The following is a 22010-nucleotide window of genomic DNA, read 5'->3' as shown; positions in this document are numbered from 1 at the left end:
CATTCATTTTCTTGCCTTAATTGTTAAATTCTGCTATACTAAAATCATTCATTTTACTGAAGATAGTTTCTTTCAACATAAAGTTTGTAAAAGCTTATTTTGAATTTTTATCTATATATTTTGTAAATATTCAATTAAAATATATTGATTAAAACATTATTTAGTAGATTTCAAAAGTTTTAAATGCTTTGCACTTTTTAGATTTAAAATAGTAATTAAGTTGAGTGTCGTATGTGCTATCATGCGATTGTGGTAGAGCACTTGCTTGGTAAACAAAAACTTCCAAGTTCAATCTTTACCACATGCTTGGTAGTACCAGACTCAACTTGTTTCTTCACAAAGTGGACTTGAAAGATTGAAAGAGCATTATAACAACAATAAAAAAAAGGACTGTAATGGGGCCCTTGGCCTTTAGGAAGCAATTAAAAAAATTTCATCATTTACTTTTTTATTTTTGTAAATATAAATAAAATTAATTACAAATTTTAAAAAGAATATTTAGATTGTGTATGGTTTGACAGAAACAAGTCCAGCAACAAATATGACAGCACGAGATGATCCAATTGATCTTCGTGTTTCTACAATAGGAAAAATTATTCCTCACATGGAGGTAAATGTTTACAGTGCATGGAGTAAATATTAAAAATACTTTTGTTTCTTTTGTTTACAAACTTTTTGTGCCAAAATCTTCACTTTTATTTTCTCCTTTGTATCCTTATCTTTGGTTCTTTAGTTTATTTTGTTTTGATCTTTTGTTTTTTTAGATAGGCTTGACATGCATTTATATTTGATATTTTTTTTTACCCTGATCTTTCTTTTCTGATCTCTCTCTGATCTATCTTATCTTCTGATCTTTTTTTTTCTCTGATTTGTAATAGTCTTAACTAATACAACTGATGAAATTGCAGACCAATTGTATTCCAAATGATTTAACTTAAAGCAACCAATCAAATTGCAAATTAATTGTATTCAAAATAATTTAACTTACAACGTCGACTAATATTTGTTTTAGTAAGTTATTGATTATTCAGGTGAAGCTTGTAGATGAGTCAGGAGAAGTTGTACCTGTTGGAGTAAAGGGCGAACTATGCTACCGTGGTCATTGTATCATGCAAGGATATTGGGGTGAAGATAAAAAGACAAAAGAAGTCATTGATCAAAATAACTGGTTTCATACAGGGTAGTTATTTCTTTTGTTTTATTTTTTATACAGGATAATTATTTTCTTTGTTTGATTTTTTAACATGGTACAACTTGTAAACATTTTTATTGACTCTTTATATTCTTTTAAAATATACATAACAATTTGTTTTTTCAATTTAGTGATATTGGTGTGATTGATGAAAATGGTTACTGTAAGGTTATTGGTCGATTAAAGGTAGTTTGCATATTACTTAATAACTGTCTTAATGTTACTAAGGTAATGTTACTAAGGTAATGTTACTAAGGTAATATTACTAAGATAATGTTATAACAAGGTATCAGGGTATCATCTATAATATCATTACAGCATGATTTTTAATGATTTTAGTGTTAATTATAATTAATTATAATATTGATATTAAGTTATGTTTTTTCTATGCAGGATATGATCATTCGTGGTGGTACAAACATTTATCCTGTCGAAGTAGAACAGTTCTTATACAGTCATCCAGCAATCGAAGATGTCCAGGTTCAAAAATTATATGTTTTAAGTTTTCAAACTTTTAAACACTTTAAAATTAAAGAGTTTTTTTAATTAGTAAAAAGTTTAAAAAGCATTTTAAACTCTGAGTTTTTTCAAAGCAAACGATATTTTATCAAATGTAACTTAAGTAATAGTTAATGTTTGGTTCAAACAAAAAAAGCTGTTGAAGAAAACAAATTATGACATAATTTATAATAAATTGTAATTGAAATTAAGTGAGGATAATTATTTACATTATGTGCAATGTGTACAGCATAGATCATAAAGAGAAAAAGTTACAACAAATAAAAACTATAATCATAATGAAAAGAATATTATTAGAGACTGAAAATTCAAATCAGCAAATGTACGGAGAAATTAGAAAAACTAGATAAAAAAAGGGTGTAATGTATGTTATTTATCAAAATTGGTATTAGTTTACAGAATTTACAGGTTTTACATCAGTTTACAGAATTAATTTACCATCTTTCATTTTATACATGTAAATATTAACAAAGTATTTTATTTCTAAAAGTGTAGACTTAGATTCAGATTAATTGATGTATATACTAAAGCTCTGTAGATATATATATATATATATATATATATATATATATATATATATATATATATATATATATATATATATATGAGGGTGTTTCATATTTTATCAATTTTTGAAATTAAACTCGCGAATCGATTTATAAATTGACCATTTATATGAAAATAAGTTTGAACAAAAAAAAGTATGTTTGTACAATTTTTAGGGTCCCCGCCAGTTCGATTTTGGGCAAAAATGTTGGGTGTTTTAAACGGCTGGCGGGGACCTTAAAATTTATCCTATAAAATTTTTTATTCTTTTAAATAATTTATGTTGGATTGGATATTAATTACATAAAAGGAGCATGTTGAAAAAATTAAGATACGCCTCCGAGTTATAAAATACGCCTCTGAGTTATAAAATACGCCATCGAGTTATAAAATAGGTTTTTGTAAATATTATTAACTCGGAGGCGTATCTTAATTTTTTCAACATGCTCCTTTTATGTAATGAATATCCAATCCAACATATATTATTTAAAAGAATAAAAAATTTTATAGGATAAATTTTAAGATCCCCGCCAGGCGTTTAAAACACCCAACATTTTTGCCCAAAATCAAACTGGCGGGGACCCTAAAAATTGTACAAACATACCTTTTTTTTGTTCAAACTTATTTTCATATAAATGGTCAATTTATAAATCGATTCGCGAGTTTGATTTCAAAAATTGATAAAATATGAAACACCCTAATATATATATATATATATATATATATATATATATATATATATATATATATATATATATATATATATATATATATATATATATATATATATATATATATATATATATATATATATATATATATATATATATATAGATATAGATATAGATATAGATATATATATATATATATATATATATATATATATATATATATATATATATATATATATCCTAAAAAAATAAATTGTTTTTCCATTACAAATTAAATGCATTTAAGTACATATTTATTGAAATTAATTTATTTTTACTACAGCATTGTAATTATTCCTGTTTTACTCTGTTAAGACTTTAAAAAGTCTTTTCGGATTATGATTACTGAAACCCAACTATGGTAGTATTTTAATTTGATTATACTACTGTGATCAAAAAGTAAGGTGAATTTTTAATTTAAATTTCCCGCCTTATTCGAATCGTCCAATCTTTTTTATTTTTAAGTTGGTAGGAATGTCATTAACATTTGCGCCAAATTACATGTCAAACTCATAATTATTTTTTTTTGTTTACGCTTGTTTCTGAAGTACCAAAAGTGCATTCGGCGATTTTCACGATGTCTAATTTTGTTGAGCAAAGAAGTGCTAACAAATTTTGTTTGCGGAATGATATTTCTGCTGCTGAAACGTATCGAATGTTGCAAAAGGCCTTCGGTGAAGAGACTATGTCTCAAAAAAATGTTTACAAGTGGTACAAAGACTTCAAAGAAGGCCGAAAACGTGTTGATGACTTGGAATGCTCCGGACGACCATCAACTTCGATTGATGATCGCCACATCAACAAAATCAAAGAATTGGTGCTTGCAAATCGTCGGTTAACCATTCGAGACCTTGTTGACATGGTTGGAATATCATTTGGGTTGGTGCAAGCGATTTTGAAGGATCATTTGGGCCTCAGAAGACTCAAATCACGTTTGGTGCCGAAATTTCTCAATTTCTTTGAAAAAGAGCGTCGCGTTAAAACGTGTGAAGCAATGCTTTCTGAATATCAAGACGTCTACAAACAAATTATTACTGGCAATGAGACTTGGGTCTATGCATACGACCCTGAAACAACCGACCAATCGAGTGAATACCGTGAAAAAGGCGAGCCGAGACCAAAGCAACCACGTCAAAGTCGCTCAAAAATCAAGGTCATGTTGACTGTTTTCTTTGATTATTGTGGTGTCGTGCACTACAAATTCCTTCCAACTGGCCAAACTGTCAACAAGGAATATTATTAAAGCGTTATGCGACGTTTGCGTGAAGCTATTCGCAAAAAGAGACCGGAATTATGGGCCAATAACTCTTGGATTTTGCACCACGATAATGCGCCTTCGCACACAGCACTGGTTCTTCGTGAGTTTTTCGCCAAAAACTCTATTCATGTTGCTCTACAACCACCGTATTTGCCCGACTTAGCACCGTGTGACTTCTGGCTGTTCCCAAAGCTCAAGAGACCACTCCGGGGAAATCGTTTTGAGTCCATTGAAGAGATCCAACGTGAATCGGCACGCGCATTGAAGGCTATCCCTACCGAGGACTTTTCGGCATGCTTCGAAGACTGGAAAAAACGTTGACATAGGTGCATTGGGGCCGGGGGGGATTATTTTGAGGGGGACGATACAGATTTGGAAGAATAAATAAAGATTTTTCATTTTATAAAAAAATTCACCTTACTTTTTGATCACAGTAGTAAGTTTATCGGTGAACACTATATTATGCTTAAGAAATATAGAAAATTAAAAAAAAAGTTCAATTGCTGGCTAAGGGTTTTGGTTTTTTCTTTGTTTTTTTCTTTTTGCTAAAAAACCATAAAGAATTAGATTGGTAAAAAAAGTTGCCAAATGTATTTTTTATATAGCCTGTATTTAAAAAAAATAAATGTATATATATATATATATATATATATATATATATATATATATATATATATATATATATATATATATATTATAAGAAGTAAAGCCAAGTTTACCTCTTTTAAATGATATGTCTATCTTTGTAGTGAGACAAAAGAGTTTTTTAAGATTGTCAGTAAAGATTCAAACAAAAAAGTTAGGTGTTTTGTCTTGGGATTGTTAGCAAAATTAATCAGGCAATTTAAACTAGTAACTAGTAATACTCACCTCAATTTTATAAATATTCTAGAAAAATTTATAAAATTTTTCCGGAACAAATGCCAGCACCAATTGGATCTGATTCCTACAAAAACTTTGCAAGATATGATCTAAAGCATGCTAAAAAATCTTTGTAAAATAGTTCAAAATAAGGGAGGGAGTACATATTTTTAAAAACATTTTAATTTTTACACCTTATCTGTTTTATGTAATATATCTTTGAAAAAATATGATTTATACATTCATATAGCTGCATCCATTTATGCAATGATTTATTTCTTTATAATTCCTTGTTTGTCCAAATGCAAGTCAAATCTTGACTTGCATTTGGACAAACAAAGTTTCTTAGAATTCAATTTTAAAAAACACACCAAGTACAATATTTGTGTAAAAGATGTTTTCAACTTGCTGTTAGTGTATGTATATATATGTGTGTTACAGGTAGTTGGTGTTCCTGATTACAGGGCGGGTGAAGAGGTGTGTGCAGTTATCAGGTTGATGATTATGTTATTTTTCTATGAGAACACTGTTTTTAATTTGATGATTGTTTTCTATTATTTTCAAAACTAATTTTTCGTGTTTATTTTTGGTTTATTAATAAATTTCATTTAAAAAGTTCAGATTAAAAACTGGTTCCAGTGTTACAGCTGATGACATAAAAGTTTTCTGCAAAGATAAGGTAATTCTTTTTAAAATGTTTCGTTTTTTACGTAATTTTAATTTTTGAGTTTTTTTAATTTGCCAGAGTTTGTTCTAGGTCTCTCATTATAAAGTTCCACGGTATTTTCATTTTGTTACTGAGTACCCAATGACAGTTACAGGAAAGGTTAGTTGGATTTTAAGTTTTTAATTGTTGAATTATTGATTTTAAATTGGTTGAATCATCAATTTTAAGTTGATGAATTACTAGTTATAGGCTTAAAAAAGATTTGTTTATACTGAGCCAATATTAACCACACAAAAAAACTGCGCATATATTTATTAAAGTTAAAAATTTATTTTTAATTTTAATAAATATATTACTTTTGCATTACTTTTTATGTCAATGGTCACATGACAGATGTCTTTTTGACAAGGTCTCTTTTTCCAAATTCCAGAGCTTGCTTGGCGATTTGATGCATGAGTGATCCAGCCTAAAGGTGACTCCAATCTAACCTAACCAGGGTTGGAAAAAACCCTGGGTTTTTTAAAAAAACCCAACCCAAATGGGTTTTTTTGGGTTTTATGGGTTTTTTTGGATTTTTTCAAAACTGACCGTCATTACGAAATAAAAATTTTCTGAAAGGAAAGTTAAATTTCTAAATTTATAGTTCATTTACCCTATATGTTCTTATTTTTATTGCTAAAGTACCTTAAGTCTCTAACATATTTTGGAGCTCCTGGACTAGTCTAGGAGAATATGTTATGTTATGACTTTTAATACTGCAAAGTGTTTCGGATTTTCCTAATTTATCAACTAGTTGACATTATTTATTTATATTTTAATCATAATAGAATTTATTTTCAGAAAAAAAAAAACATTTTTTAATAAGAACATATATTATGGCTCTTGGATCTGGAAGAAAGCATGCAGATGAATGGAATGACATGACTAAGTTATCAAAAACTGTTTCTGGAAAAGTAATACTGCAGTGCCAGTGCAATTATTGCAATGAAATTATTAATAGCCAAAAAAAAAATTATAACCACTACCTTGATATTATAGAGAAGCATGAAGGTGATATTAAACATAATATCAAGAAAATTATAGATAATGCTGGAATTTTCAGAGAAGCTAAAAGTCTTCTAATTCAAATGGAGAAATGTGAGATAGCTTTAGATAAGGTAGATATGTAAAGCAAAATTGTTATTAAAATATTTTAAACTATGGCTTCAATATACTGTTAAAATATTTGCAAAGATATTTAAAAAAATAAGTTATATTTATAGCTACAAAGTGACTCAACATCATTGTCAGGTGCATGTGAAATTTGGTTATCTCTCCTGAAGGATGAAGACCTGAAACCATATTATATGGAAATTAAGTTAAAATTTGATCAAGCAATGGAACCTTTTCATTTTTTGGCAAATTTGACTGATATTAAATACCAAGGTATGGCAACCAAATCTGACCCAAAAATTGAAAGAACAAACTTAAAACTACATTATTTTAACTTATATAACTTACATAAGACATTAGTTGATTCTAGACTACAGACACAATTTATGACATAATATCCATATATTTACATTTCTCATTTTTAATATATAAAGCAGGAATACAATATTCTTTAATTTGTGGAAAATCTTTAGGCATTGAACAAGAAGCTGCTGCAGAAGCTTGGCTAAGTGATAGGCACAATGAATACGTGGCTGGATACTATGATTTCAGGCTAAAAGTCACAACTACTTTTCCACCGCACATGTTCAACGATAACTTTATTTCTACAATTTCAAGTGAAAGATGATGGGGTATAATAGATTTGAAGCAAAGGCTGCATCAAAAATCTTTACCACTGCCAGAAGGGTTTGCAAAATTTTTTCAATCTCTTCATAGTTGTCCTGCAAGCACTGGCTCCATAGAAAGAGTATTTTCTACTTTTGGTATTGTGTGGAGCAAGTTAAGAAATAGGTTAGGGAGCGATAGAGCTGAAAAGCTTGTTCGGATATACAGACATTGAGAGGCGAAAAATTTGATTGGTAAACAACAATGGCCAATCATTTTGTTAAGCTTTTGAAACTTAATGAAATATAGTTTTTAATCTTCATTGATTTTTCTTTTTCTTTTTAGGCGTTAAACTAATTTCCCTAATAATTTTTTCTGTATAACCCCAACCAGCTATACAAATGATTAATCGAATTATGGATTATTCTGTAAGGAGTTTAAAATAAAGAGTATAATATACATATATATTTCATAATAATAAATCCAATATTATTTTCAATTATAGAGTTTATAAAAGCTAAGAATCTGTTGTAAAAAAAGATATTTTTAAAAAAACCCAAATATCTTTGGGTTTTTTTAAGGTGGGTTGTTTTGGGTTTTTTTGGGTTGGGTTTTTTTGCCAACCCTGAACCTAACCAGGTCAATCATCTTGTCCACCTTTTCCTTGACTAAACAGCAGGCTTTCTGGAGTTTATAATATAAACTTTTTTTGGGCTCTTCGTCTTCTCTTTAATCAAGGCCTCCATAAAGTTAGAGAAAAATGTGTATCTCTAGCATATATCTCCTGCAGTAAAACCATAGAAGTGGAATGTTTAGAACGGTATTAAACTATGGTGTTTAATACTCCAGTATTAAACACCATAGTGTTACAGCAAACACCAAATATTTGCTATACAATATGATCAAAGTATTTTAGCAGATTCAAAATTATTTAAGCCTGGTCAATACTTTTTGAGCTTACTGACTGAACAACACTTAGAAGTATGTTTTTAGTGTCATTCATAGCAGGTGATGTAACACTAACTACTATCCTTTCTACAGCAACAGTTACGCTGAGATCTTCAATCTGTTTACTTGCTTTCTATCAAAATGAATACAGAGCTTCTTTCCCTTCAGAGTATTTATAATTTCTTGTCTGAGCTTGTCTCCTAATTTCTCAATTTTCTTGAACCTCTTTCTATTAACTTCTTGATAGATTAGTATCTTTTAGATTTACACCAGCTTTATTGCAGATTGCAGCTACTAATGAAGTTTGTCGACATATACCTACTCTGTATCAGGTAGACACTGAGACAGTACAATCAACCAGATCTTTAATGTTCATTACTATCTTAGACTTACTAGAATAACTGAATCTACCAGCCATCATCTGAATCTACCAGCTAAATTCTCATCATCTGAAAAATCTAAACTAAATTCAGAACCATAATCAGGTCCAATTGTATGAAAAGAACCCTCAACTCGTTTTACTGCATTAATTGTCAATTTCCCTTTACCTCTTACCTCCTGAACGAATATCTTTATTCTCCACTAATTTCTGAAGTGCAGAAGAGTGTAACTCTTTTGTAGTATACATATTTTTTTCTCCTTTTTGATCTTGATAGAATTGAATTGGTTTTTTGGTTTGGAATTTTGCTCTTTGGTTCAGAACAAAAATGATCCTGACTTACTTTCCATTCAAACTTCACTGTTTGTTACAGAAATAAAGTTTTGAAATGCTTTCTTCTCTACATCTATTACAGTAGAAGCAACACATCTCTGTTTAGGGTTCTCACAGGAACTCTGCATCAAATCCCTATTTTATGTGTTTGTGGGCTACGACCATCTTAGTAGATTGAAATCTTATTGATCTAACAATTAAGATAACAGTTGTTTATTATTTTGTGTTTGTTCTTATATAATTTTTTATTTCATTTTATCTCATTTTTTTGACACTTGAAAGGTGCATTGTGATAAATCTTCATTGTATAAAATAATTCATTGTTAATAACATTGAAATAGTTTATCATTTTATTATAGTGTTTTTATAAAAGGTAAAATTTACTTTACCTGGGAGATTTTAGAAGCTGGATGTACAAATATTTTCAATAATTTGCAGCTGGTTTGTTGGAAGCTCATTGATAAAGTACTTCAGGAGAAACAGCAGCTTTCATTTATTACTTGACAAAGTTAACTTTCTTTTGTCACACTTCTTTTTTTTTATATACTTTTGAGTATAAACGATTTCAGTTAATATTTTTATTATTAGTTAATACTCTAAAAGGATGTACATTCCTAAACCTAATACTTCATATATTCCGAAATTCAATACTGCATACATACCGCGTCCAATACTGCATACATTCCAGAATTTCTTATTGCGTATGTTCCAAAATCTAATACTCAATACATTCCGAAATCTAATACTGCATACATCAAATGATGATTTTAGAAATAAAAAAATCGATGTTTATGAATACTTTAATCTGGCATGTTTGACCAGTACATCTGGCGTATAACCGAATATAAAAACTATTTGATCTTTTGTGATAAATACTGTACCTCATATGATAGATGTTTTTTCTATAAAATTATGTAAACAAGATTAAAAGTAACAAAATGTTTCTGTGATCATCCAAGATAGTATGAAATGATACTCAATGGTTTTAACACTGCATGAGTTAGTATTTTGGAACGAATATTTGTGCTCATGCAACACGTCTCTATAATTCCATTTTAGAAAGTACTTGAAACATGATGTATCTATCTGTTCTGAATTGCCATGCAACAATTACTATTGCAACAAAAAGAGGTTTATACTATTAACATAACAGAACATGTTTTTGAACTTCTAGTTCTAATTTTTTTATGAAAAGAAATGAAAAGATATTTAACAAATTTGTAAAGTTACATCATTATAAATGGTTTTATTTGGTATTGTTTAAACCAAAGCGCATACGCAAGAAGAAATTCCAGATATTATCTTCTCCGAATGTTTTTGCTCCTAATAATACCTATGTAGACTTGAGGAATCTTGCGCGAGCAGCTGTTCGCAGGTAAAAAATTGTCTTTCGATGTACCTCAATTTCAACTCATACGACACTCAATTGCATTGCTTTTGAATCGTTCCCAGTTGTATCAAGCGCCTAGAAACTGTTGATTGATCGATTCCCAATGTTTCCGCAAGCTCTTTCTGTATCTGGCATGGATCTTCATCAGGTAATGCCACCAATTTGGTATCATCAAACTTTTTCACAGCGCCTGGATGTTTTTCATCTTCGAGGTCAAAATCACCACCTTTGAATTGTTGAAATTCTACATACTTGTTCTAAAATAGCATTGTCGTCGTATGTTTCCACTAATTTTCTATGCGCCTCAGCTGTTGTTGTCTTTCGGTGGAAGTAATGTAAAAGAACTCCCCGCAATAACGGTTTTGTATGAACGGACTCAGCCATGCCTAATATTTTGGATAAATGCCTCTTAACACTCCGGCATTTGAAATTGGACTGATGTTAGCAGCCTAGGGTTTTAACTTTCAGGTAAAATTTATATCAGTCCGATCGGATTTATACCCGCCGAGTTATGAGTTTCAATATAAAACGCTCGTTTTCAATGCATACTTTAATAGTACGTGTAATTATTTTTAAAATATGCATAATTAGTGTTAATATATTTTTTACTTATTATAGGTTAAGAAAAACGAACTTCGAGAATCCATGACTAAACTTTTAAAAGAAGGTCGTTTATAAAAAAAAAAAAACTCAGGGGCGTCAATATTTAATGGCATAAATATTGTTTTAACGAATTGCACAGTTTATAAACAATCAAACATGGAAATTAATTAAGATTTTATATGTTAACCAGTTTTAATTTGGTTTAGAAAATTATCAAAACACTTCAGAATATATTTTTTTAAGGATTTTTTGCTATGAGATTTTATGCTTTGTTATAATACTCTATGCTTTGATACGAAATTTTATGTTTTGATAAAGAGATTCTATTTTTTGATACAAGATTCTATGTTTTTATACGATATTCTATGTTTTGTTGCATTTTTTATGAGGCGATTTGGTATTTTGAATTATTAGGTACTTTTAATTGAATTTTAAAACTATATTGTGTTTATAATATTATAAGCTTATTATTTTGACTTTAAAATTAGAAATTTATCTCTAGAAAAAGTAGGGTTGTTCACTTTTGCAAAAGTTGAATTTTTGATCAAAAAAAAAACTTTTCGAAATTCTATTTTTGTTTTGGTAAGTTTGAAACGATTTCTAATTACTTAATTTTGAACCGAAATGAATTTCACTTTTCGAAATTCGCTATATTCAATTGCGCGTTGTTTTGCATAATAAATAGTAGAGAAATTTCTTTTGCGCAAGATTGAAGATAAGTTTCTACATTTTATTTCTGCATAAAGATTTATTTTGCTTCAAAAGTTTCTTATTGCCAAAATCTGCCTATGTTATTTAACTTGTTTCCAGTTTTTTGTTTTTCGCAAAAAACGCCGCACGTTTACATTTGCAGTTTTATTAAAAATTTGTTAGTTCAGGATTTCTTCTTTGTTAAACAAAAAAGAAATCCTAAATGAAAAAACTACAGAAAATTGTAATTGTAAACAAAAAATCAATTGTCCAATGAGTGGAAGTTGTTTATCAAAAAATGTGGTATATAAATGTGTTGTTTCCTCTAAGAATGTACCTGATAAACAATATATTGGAATAACAGAGGGTGAATGGAAAAAACGTTTTGCCAATCATAAGCAATCTTTCAAGAATAAAAAGTATTCAAAAGACACCATGCTGTCAAAATATATATGGGAATTAAAAGAAAAAAATATTGATGATTTTATACTGAATTGGTCTATCCTTAAAACAGCGCCTGCATATAACAATATTTCCAAAAAATGCATACTATGCCTACAAGAAAAATTAGAAATAATTACACATGCAAATCAAGAATGCTTATTAAACAAAAGATCGGAATTAATTTCTAAATGTAGGCACGAAAATAAGTTTCTCCTAAAAAACTATGAAAATAAATGAGTTCAAATAATATTTACATTAACTACCCTTTTTAAAAAAACATTTTAAAAAATAGCATAAGTAATCATTTCTAAAGAATTCTTTTTATAATAGTGTCAGCAAATTCCACAAATGTGTGAAAATTTACAGTAGTTAAGACATTTGCAACTTCCTGTAATTTAATTTTTGGTATAAATTGAAGTTTTATTGATTTGATCATTCATTTCTGATGAATCTTTGTTGATGAAACACAGTGTCAAATGGAAAAAAATTTAGTTAAGTGATTTTCTACTAATATATAATTGCTCTGTTCTTTTAAGAACATTGAGCACTCTATTGTGTAGAATACTTTTTAAAGTTGTTTAAATATATATATATTTACGCAGTTATTATTAAACTAGTTTTTAGTGCTGATCCTCATCAAAATGCCAGTTATAAATGATACAACTCTAAGGTGGTCAACAACATTAATTAGCTCCATACTTCGAGCACTCTTCTCAAGTCGTCTACGCAATGAAAAAAACTAACTTGAATTATTCAATCAAGAACATTCCGATTCCATCAATAAAGAACTACAGAATACAATTACTTGATAAAACCGAAGCATTAATAAAAAGAATGAGATGGAAAGCTTTCTTCTTTCTTAATAAAGATCAAAAAAGTAAGGAAAATAATTTTTATAAAATTTACGGCATAAAATCATCAAATTATCCCAAACAAATTTCTGATATGTCTGCATTTGAAAACGACCTGATAGATCTTATAAAAAACATTAAATTTCGTAAAGTATACAATAATTTCTAAAACAAGTTAAAAGATGACATATCTACCATACGCAATAGTAAACTTACATATACTTTTTCTGATAAAACATCCAACTTATATAATATATCTAAAGAAAATTATACCCATTTGCTTACAAATGCTATCACCTCAACATACAAAAAATCGAATACAAAAATAAAAAATCAAATAAATAAAGAAGGTAAACAGATATTAAAAAATCACGACGCTTTCAATAAAATCGACATTAATACTTCTTCAAATTGTTTTATAAAATTAAAAGATCATAAAGAAAACTTTACAAATAATCCAACTGTCCGTTTATTAAACCCCGCCAAAAATGAAATCGGAAGAATTAGTAAAGTTATACTTTCCAATATAAACTCTGAACTTGCTAAGAAACTTCATCTCAATCAGTGGAAAAAAACCCAAGATACCACAAACTGGTTTAATTGCATCAGTGATAAACGCCTTTATAAATTCCTTATTTTTGATATTGTTGATTTTTACCCTTCGATAACAGAAAAACTCCTTAATAACGCTATTCGTTTTGCCGAGCAACTTCTAAACATTGAACCTAACCAAAAAACATTGATCTATCACGCAAGAAAATCATTATTATTTAATGATGATCAAGTTTGGATAAAAAAATCAAGCGGTTTATTCGATGTTTCAATGGGAGCATTTGACGGTGCTGAAGTTTGTGAACTTGTGGGAATATATCTTTTGTTTCAAATTGCATAATTTTATAATAAAAATGATTTCGGATTATACCACGATGATGGTTAAGCAATTTTTAAAAAAATGATAGGCCCCCAAATGGAAAAAATCAAAAAACATTTTGTTGAAATATTTAAAAAAAACGAACTCACTATATCAATACAGTGCAATATGAAAATTATAAATTACCTTGACGTCACATTAAATCTTAATGACCATACTTTCCAGCCATATTCTAAGCCCGGAAATTCTTTAAACTATATTCATGCTTATTCGAACCACCCGCCTAATATTTTAAAGCAGCTTCCGCATTCAGTTGAGTTAAGATTGTCTGCAAATTCGTCAAGTGAAGAGATTTTCCAAAGATCTACTCCTATGTACAATGACGCGCTATTAAGATCCGGTTTTAATCACAAACTTTCATATCACCCTAATTTAAATTTACCTCATACCAAAAACCGTAAACGCAACATCATATGGTTCAACCCTCCTTTCAGCAAAAATTTTAGCACTAATATAGGTAAAAGCTTTTTAACCTTGATCAACAAACACTTCCCAATAAATCACAGACTCCACAAAACTTTTAACAGAAACACAATAGAAGTCTTTTTTAAACGCACACAATCAACAAATTATGAACAACAAAAAAATTCCATCTAAAACCAACTGCAATTGCCTTAATAAAAATACCTGCCCTTTATCAAACCAATGCTTAACAAAAAACATTATATACCAAGCCAATATAAGTTCCAATAATCCTACTAACACTCCTGTCAACAAATCCTACATCGGTATAAGTGAAACACCATTCAAAATTAGATATGCCAACCATATAAAATCATTTAACATTCTAAAGTACAAAAACGACACCGAGTTATCAAAAGAATTTTGGAAATTAAAAGATGCTAACTTAAACCCAGTTGTTAAATGGAAAATAATTAGGCAATTCAATGCTTACAACCCAACCACGAAGTCCTGCAAACTATGCACAAACGAAAAATATGAAATTCTATTTTCCAAAAATAAAAATCTACTAAACAAAAAAAGCGAAATGCTATTCAAGTGCAGGTATCGAAACAAATTTCTTCTCGCCCTATTCGACACGGGTGATTGACCAATTTTCTAATTAATATTGTTTGTTTGTTTGTTTTGACGTCAGAACTCATTTCATTGCTTTGTTATGTTTTTTCTGTCAATTTCTGTATTTTGTATTTTTTAACGGTTTTTTCTTTATTTAAAGAATAAAATATGGCTGATGATTGCCGAAGGGCATGAAACTTTAAGTTCCATCACAAAGGTCTATTTTTTCAAATAATCAAACTCTATATATAGATATATATATATATATATATATATATATATATATATATATATATATATATATATATATATATATATATATATATATATATATATATATATATATATATATATATATACATATATATATATATATATATATATATATATATATATATATATATATATATATATATATATATATATATATATATATAAAGAGTTTGATTATATATATATATATATATATATATATATATATATATATATATATATATACATATATATATATATATATATATATATATATATATATATATATATATATATATATATATATATATATAAAGAGTTTGATTATATATATATATATATATATATATATATATATATATATATAATATATATATATATATATATATACATATATATATATTTATATATATATATATATACATATATATATATATATATATATATATATATATATATATATATATATATATATATATATATATATATATATATATATATATATATATATATATATATATATATATATATATATATATATATATATATATATATATATATATATATATAGGTACGTGGACTGATTTTTTTAAATTATTCAAATACTAGAATGTTATATATCATTAGAAAGCTCTCAAATACAGTATTTCAAAGGTGAAAAAATTACGAAAATCGGACAATTCTATAAAAAGTTATGACGTTTTTAGTTCCAAATTTTCGATATATGGATTTCTTGATAAAACTGTGGTCAAAAAAATGTTTTTTTTTACATAAATTGTTATAACTTTGTCAATTCTTATTCAAAAATCTTTAACTTGGTATCAAAAGATAGGTGTAAAAATGGGCTTTAATTTTAATTTCTAATTTCTAAGAATCTAAGTCTTGATCCTGGTCTTGTATAAACTTTCAGTCTTGGACTTGGTAAGTCCAAGACTGAAAGTTTTTACAAGACCAGGATCATAATAGATCATATTACCCCTGTCGTATGACTTTTTTCTGCCTAAATACGGAACTTAATAAATTATAATCTTTAATTATAACAAAAAACTTCATAATTACTCAATTATTAAACAAAGAAGCAAAGAAATGATTAATATAAACTTATAATATTAAAGCACAATGGGAATAAGTACTAAGAAATTTATAATATGATATATAATTATATAAATTTTTTATAAAATAATTATATAAATTTATAATATAATATGGGAATAAGTATAATACATAATGAATAAAGAATAATTTATAATACAATGGGAATAAGTACTAAGAAAATCGAAATCTCATTTTTTTTAAATTATAACAACAAAATAACAATATTTTAAAGGTATAATAAAAAAGAGATTGTTTAGAGCATATTTTCAAAATTAAGTTTTTGAATTGCTTGTTTATTTATGCGAGGAAGAACTTTCCAGTGGTATTCTACTGCACATAAAAGAAATTCTTTCTGCTCTTCATCTTTCGTAATAGATATTGCATAGTCTCGAATTAGTTTTACAGCTCGTTCTGCTGTACCGTTTACAGATTTCAGTGATTTGATATGCTCAAACATGTATTTAAAATTTCTGTTAGTTTTTCAAAACTTTGGGGATTTTGCCAACCAACCACCGTCCTCGCTTGAATATCCGAATAAATTTAGAATGTTACTTGATTTTGGTCCAATTAAATCAGTCAAACAAGTACTCTGCTTCAGAAAAGGAAATTGCGGAAAGCCTATATCATGTTCACAGTTTTCTTTTATATTTTTCGGAATTGTTTTACCAATTTTAGTTTTATCGCGATCAGATACCTTATCAGAAAATAATGAAAGAGAGGACATTTCTTCGGTTAAATATCAAAGATGCAGATTAAATGTTTCCAGGGCAGCAACAGCAACATCGTTGTCAATTTTTTTTATAAATAAGCATTTCTTTGCAGAATTCCAAGTCATTAAATGGGACATCGACTGTGCTTGTGCACATAAGCCATATTTTCGCATAAAATAGTAAAGTAAATTTACAAAACTGTGAATTTCTCTATAAAACTTTTTTCATACTCTGCCAGGTCAGCAAAACAAACATTTTTGAGGTGAACAAGATTGTACACATCCATCTAGCATAATGGAAGGCTCCAGGTTTGTGCCACTGTATATTTATTTGTTTTGGATTGAGTAATTGCAAAGCAAGTTGACAACACTCTCGATAATCATCTCTTAATACTTTTCGAGATTTCCGGTTAAGTAAACCAGACAAAAAAATTATTACTTCTGCTTGTTTGGTCTTTTGGTTCTTCGTTTTTTATTTTTCTAAAAGTAGTTAATGAAAGTTTAGGCCATACCTCATTTTTAAAGTGTCTAAATGGCTCGTAATTTGGAAATCTACATTCTCCAAAAACTTTTAAGTAAACAGAATAATTTACCAACAATATTATCAAACTTCTCATCATTTTTCCTCAATTTACTATTGCTCATAACTGATCGAATATTTTTTATATATGCTATTATATCTATAGATAAAAAGTAACTATAAACTATGAAAGTATTTGAATAATGTATGTAACATTAATATTCAACATAAAAAATTTTCTCATCTCAAACATTACGAATAATAAATATTATTTAATAACTTTTGAGAATCATTGAACTGAAACAAATTATATATTTACTAACATTTGCTATGATACATAGTTTAGAATTATAATAGTGATCAATATTGATACAAAACATATTTAATTGCAATAATACATTTATATATTTAGCCTAAAATCACAGTTTAAAAGCTGAAAATTTTGTAAAAGTGGGCGACAGAGGGGGTGAAAACTTTAAAAGAAAGGCGGGAGGGTCAAACTTCATAGTTTTGCAAAAATCTTCTTATTTTCACTTTTAATGGACAAAACTGCACACAAAACTAAAAAAAAAAATTTTTTTTTTAATTTGGGACACCCTAATATATATATATATATATATATATATATATATATATATATATATATATATATATATATATATATATATATATACACATTGTCCTCCAAAATATTAGCAACCAAGTGAAATAAAAAAGCTTTTCTACTTCGGTTACTAATTTACAACAATTTTGGTAAATATTATATATAAGAAAAAAGATTCGTACATAATAAGACGACTTGAAAATTAATAAACGTGTTTTTTTGCTTAAATTTGTATTTTAATACAAAAATGTGGTCTTTCAAAACATTAGCAACTTTTTTATAACTACTCTAAAAAATGCTAAAATCAATAGTTAATGGCATATCCTTTACTTTTTAGGATCATGGAATATCTTCTCGGCATAGAATCAATGAGTTTATTATTTTTTTCTTGTGTAATCTCACTCCACGTGGTTTCAATTGCTTTATATACTTCATCAGCGTTTTGTGTTTTAGGAAAAGTTCAACTTGGTGTCATAAATTTTCAATTGGGTTGAGATCAGATGATTGAGCTGGCCATTTCATTACTTTAACTCGATTTGTTTCAAATCATTCGTTTTCCTTGAAAATATCACGATAAATATATTGATCCATAATGCCATTTATTCTGTAAATAGGTCCGACTCCACTAAACCAGAAAAACAACCATTGCACCTTTTCCACCACCATGCTTGATAGCTCCTCTTGTATATTTATATGTAAGGGTTTTCTTTAGGCCTACGTAACTTTAAATTGCCATCAGGACCTTTCAAATTGTACTTTGATTCATCGCTCCACAATACTCTATTCCAATCATTTATAGTCCACTCTCTATACGCATTTGCAAATTCAGTTCTAGCTTTTCGATTCTGAGAAATGAAAGATATTTTTGCTGATCTAAAGCTCAAAAGTCCTGAAAGTTGTAACCGTCTAAAAACTGTATTTTGAGACACAGAAAGGTTCAGTTTTTTTAATGATATCATTAGCACTGTTGAAAAGATTATTTTTAACATGGTAAAAAAATTTTCTGTTGCTGAAACGACATGTTTTGCGTGGTCTTCCGCCTTTATGTTCTGTTTCTAAAGGACTGCCTTTAATAAATCGTTTGATTATTCGACATACAGGTGACTTGTTAATGGAGTATTTTGTTGCAAATTCTTTTTGTTTGACTCTTTCCTTATAATCTTTAACAATACGTTCTTGAAAGGCTAAATTATACTTGTTTCATGCCATTATAAAATACGAAACAGCATAAACACACGATCTCAAATTAACATTGTAATGATTGCAACATTCCTTTTTTCTCTCTGGGCAAAAATTTACAATTAGTTGATTCTCATTGGATAAGCATTAATGATTAAAGCACTACAATTCTCTTGGACATTATTTCCACACGAAGGAATTCTTGTGCGGATGATTTTTTATGAGTTTTGTGCCACCAAGGTATAACAACATTTTTTTAAACATAAACTTTATCATGAAATAAAAAACAAACTGTTAAAAAAAAATTTATTGAAAATTTTTTCCAATGTTTCTGTGTTTGGCATGGATCTTCATCAAGTAATGCCTCCAATTCGGTATCCTTTATAAAAAAAACAACTCAGGGGCGTCAGTATTTAATTGCATAAATATTGTTTTAACGAATTATACAGTTTACGAACCTTTTAGATTAAATATTAGATTAAAAATGTTAATATTAGATTAACAAGTACTCGATAAAAAAATACTTGTCAAAAAATGCTTCTCGTTTAATTTTGAAACTTTTGAAGTCATTCAAAATTTATAAAAGTTCTTACGGAAGGCAATTGGTAATCTGTTCGCCAGTGATTATACAAACTTCTGGATGTAACAAAATACCAAAAAGTTATGATAATAACGTCTTTAGAATAAATTTTACTACCTACACATTTTGTACTTACAGAAGCTAAATGTTGCTGATTTACAATTTCTTTTCTTCCAAAAATCAAATTCTTCAATTAACGTAAAACTTCTTCTAATAAAGAACATGTGCTGATTTTTGAAATTCTGCTTTTAGAAATTGTTAGAACTTTATTTTTGGCATCATAGTGATAAGTTTTAAAATGTAACTCGTCACTAATCTTGATTAAAAAATACCGAACCCCATTTGAATATAATTGTAATAGTAAATGAATAGTGTTTTTAATCATAAAGACATACGAATGGAACACCTAAATCTCTTTCATTACTTGTAAGAATTTTTTTCATTTCAGCAAATGCTACCTCATCTTTTTTTTAAAAAGTTGATAATTCATCTTTTGAAATTTTGAAAACACGAAGGAGTTGTTAGACGTAATGGAAGATGAGTGGGAATTTGACAAGAGGGTATGCCTGGCCAAATAGATTGTGGAAATTTAGGGCGATATTCTCCAAAAATTTTATACTGAGAGTTTTAAGTAATCAGATTTCTTTTTTGCGCATAAATAATTTGTAATACAACCATAAGCGCAACACTTTTTACCTATATTTTAATATCACTAAAACCGCAGCTATAGTTAAGCGTAGTTAAAAATTGGCCCTCAGTCAGATACGCCGTTTGCATGTTGGCAAGGCCTGAAGTGTAGATCGTCGTGCTATCTTTATAATCTTTAAATATATTACCATTCTACAAACCTAGGTTGCACGTAGCCAATATGAAATGAAGGTTGATTTTCCTTCTAGATCATCTATAGAGACTTTTGACAAATAGTGTTGTAGGTTATAAAAGTTGATGTTAAAATCATTTGGAGAGACACTTGAACTATTTGCTATTGAACCTTTCAGCTCTCGCTGCAAATCATGATTTATAACCTAATAAAGTAAAAAAAAAAAAAGCAAGTTTAGAGAATTATTGTTAGTAAACTAATAATGTCAAGTCCAGTTAAAATATAATTATTTTTATAATTAGGTCACTTATTTAATTAAACCAAAAAATTAAAAAGCAAATAAATAATAGAGCTTTTAGATTCTAGACTAATTACACTGATAAACAAATAAAAAATTTTTGTGCGAATCTTGTTAACTAGGTGGTTTTTTAAAACAAATTAAATATGGTGATTTCAAATATGCAAACCATTTTTCACCATCACGTCAAGTTGTAAAGATATTTGGGCTCAAATCTTTAGTATTTAAGGTAAAGTCCCTAATATTGTCGAAAAAAAAGTTATTCAAAATTTATCTTTTCTAAAATCTCTATGAATATACGCTTCTTTTGAGACCCAGGTTGACATACTTTTGAATAACTTTTTTTTCGACAATATTAGGGACTTTACCTTAAATACTAAAGATTTGAACCCAAATATCTTTACAACTTGACGTGATGGTGAAAAACGGTTTGCATATTTGAAATCAGCATATTTAATTTGTTTTAAAAAACCACCTAGTTAACAAGATTTGCACAATAAAATTTTATTTGTTTATCAGTGTTATTAGCCTAAGGCCTAGGTTCAACATCATTTTATTGGCGTTTATTAAATATAATAAGTATGCATAATAAATAGTAATTAATAAGTATAAATAATGTACAATAAGTGTTCCAGTAATAAATCCGACATAGACAAATAACTTTATTTATTAAGTTGAATAGCTATTATTGAAAGTGAAAAAGAATGATTTATATCGCCTAAAAAAATAACAGAACCAAACTGATGAACTACTACGAGTACGGCTGTAAAAACGGCTGTTTTTAAAGCAACATAGTTTAGCATAAAAACTTTGATAAACTTTAAAAGAAGCCGACGATTGCTAAAGTAAAGATTTA

At 28.0% G+C, this 22010-nt stretch overlaps 1 protein-coding gene across 4 annotated transcripts in view; it reads left to right on the top strand.

Annotated features, from left to right (window-relative positions):
* Positions 1 to 11291, top strand: part of LOC136077936 (medium-chain acyl-CoA ligase ACSF2, mitochondrial-like) — a 54134-nt gene extending 42843 nt beyond the window's left edge. For 3 of the 4 annotated variants that reach the window (XM_065792287.1, XM_065792288.1, XM_065792289.1), the window contains 8 exons: positions 503 to 610; positions 1032 to 1180; positions 1324 to 1378; positions 1586 to 1672; positions 5528 to 5580; positions 5708 to 5765; positions 5844 to 5912; positions 11180 to 11291. In XM_065792287.1, the coding sequence (XP_065648359.1) occupies positions 503 to 610; positions 1032 to 1180; positions 1324 to 1378; positions 1586 to 1672; positions 5528 to 5580; positions 5708 to 5765; positions 5844 to 5912; positions 11180 to 11239 (639 nt within the window). In that variant the 3' untranslated portion in view covers positions 11240 to 11291. Of the gene's footprint in view, positions 1 to 502; positions 611 to 1031; positions 1181 to 1323; positions 1379 to 1585; positions 1673 to 5527; positions 5581 to 5702; positions 5766 to 5843; positions 5917 to 11179 lie in introns of those variants that run through there. The other variant, XR_010637384.1, reaches the window with a different exon arrangement.
* The last annotated feature ends 10719 nt before the right edge of the window (positions 11292 to 22010 follow it).

The sequence above is a fragment of the Hydra vulgaris genome, chromosome 03, assembly GCF_038396675.1.
Source record: "Hydra vulgaris chromosome 03, alternate assembly HydraT2T_AEP".
Lineage (NCBI taxonomy): Eukaryota > Metazoa > Cnidaria > Hydrozoa > Anthoathecata > Hydridae > Hydra > Hydra vulgaris.
This window is presented reverse-complemented; position numbering and strand designations above follow the sequence as displayed.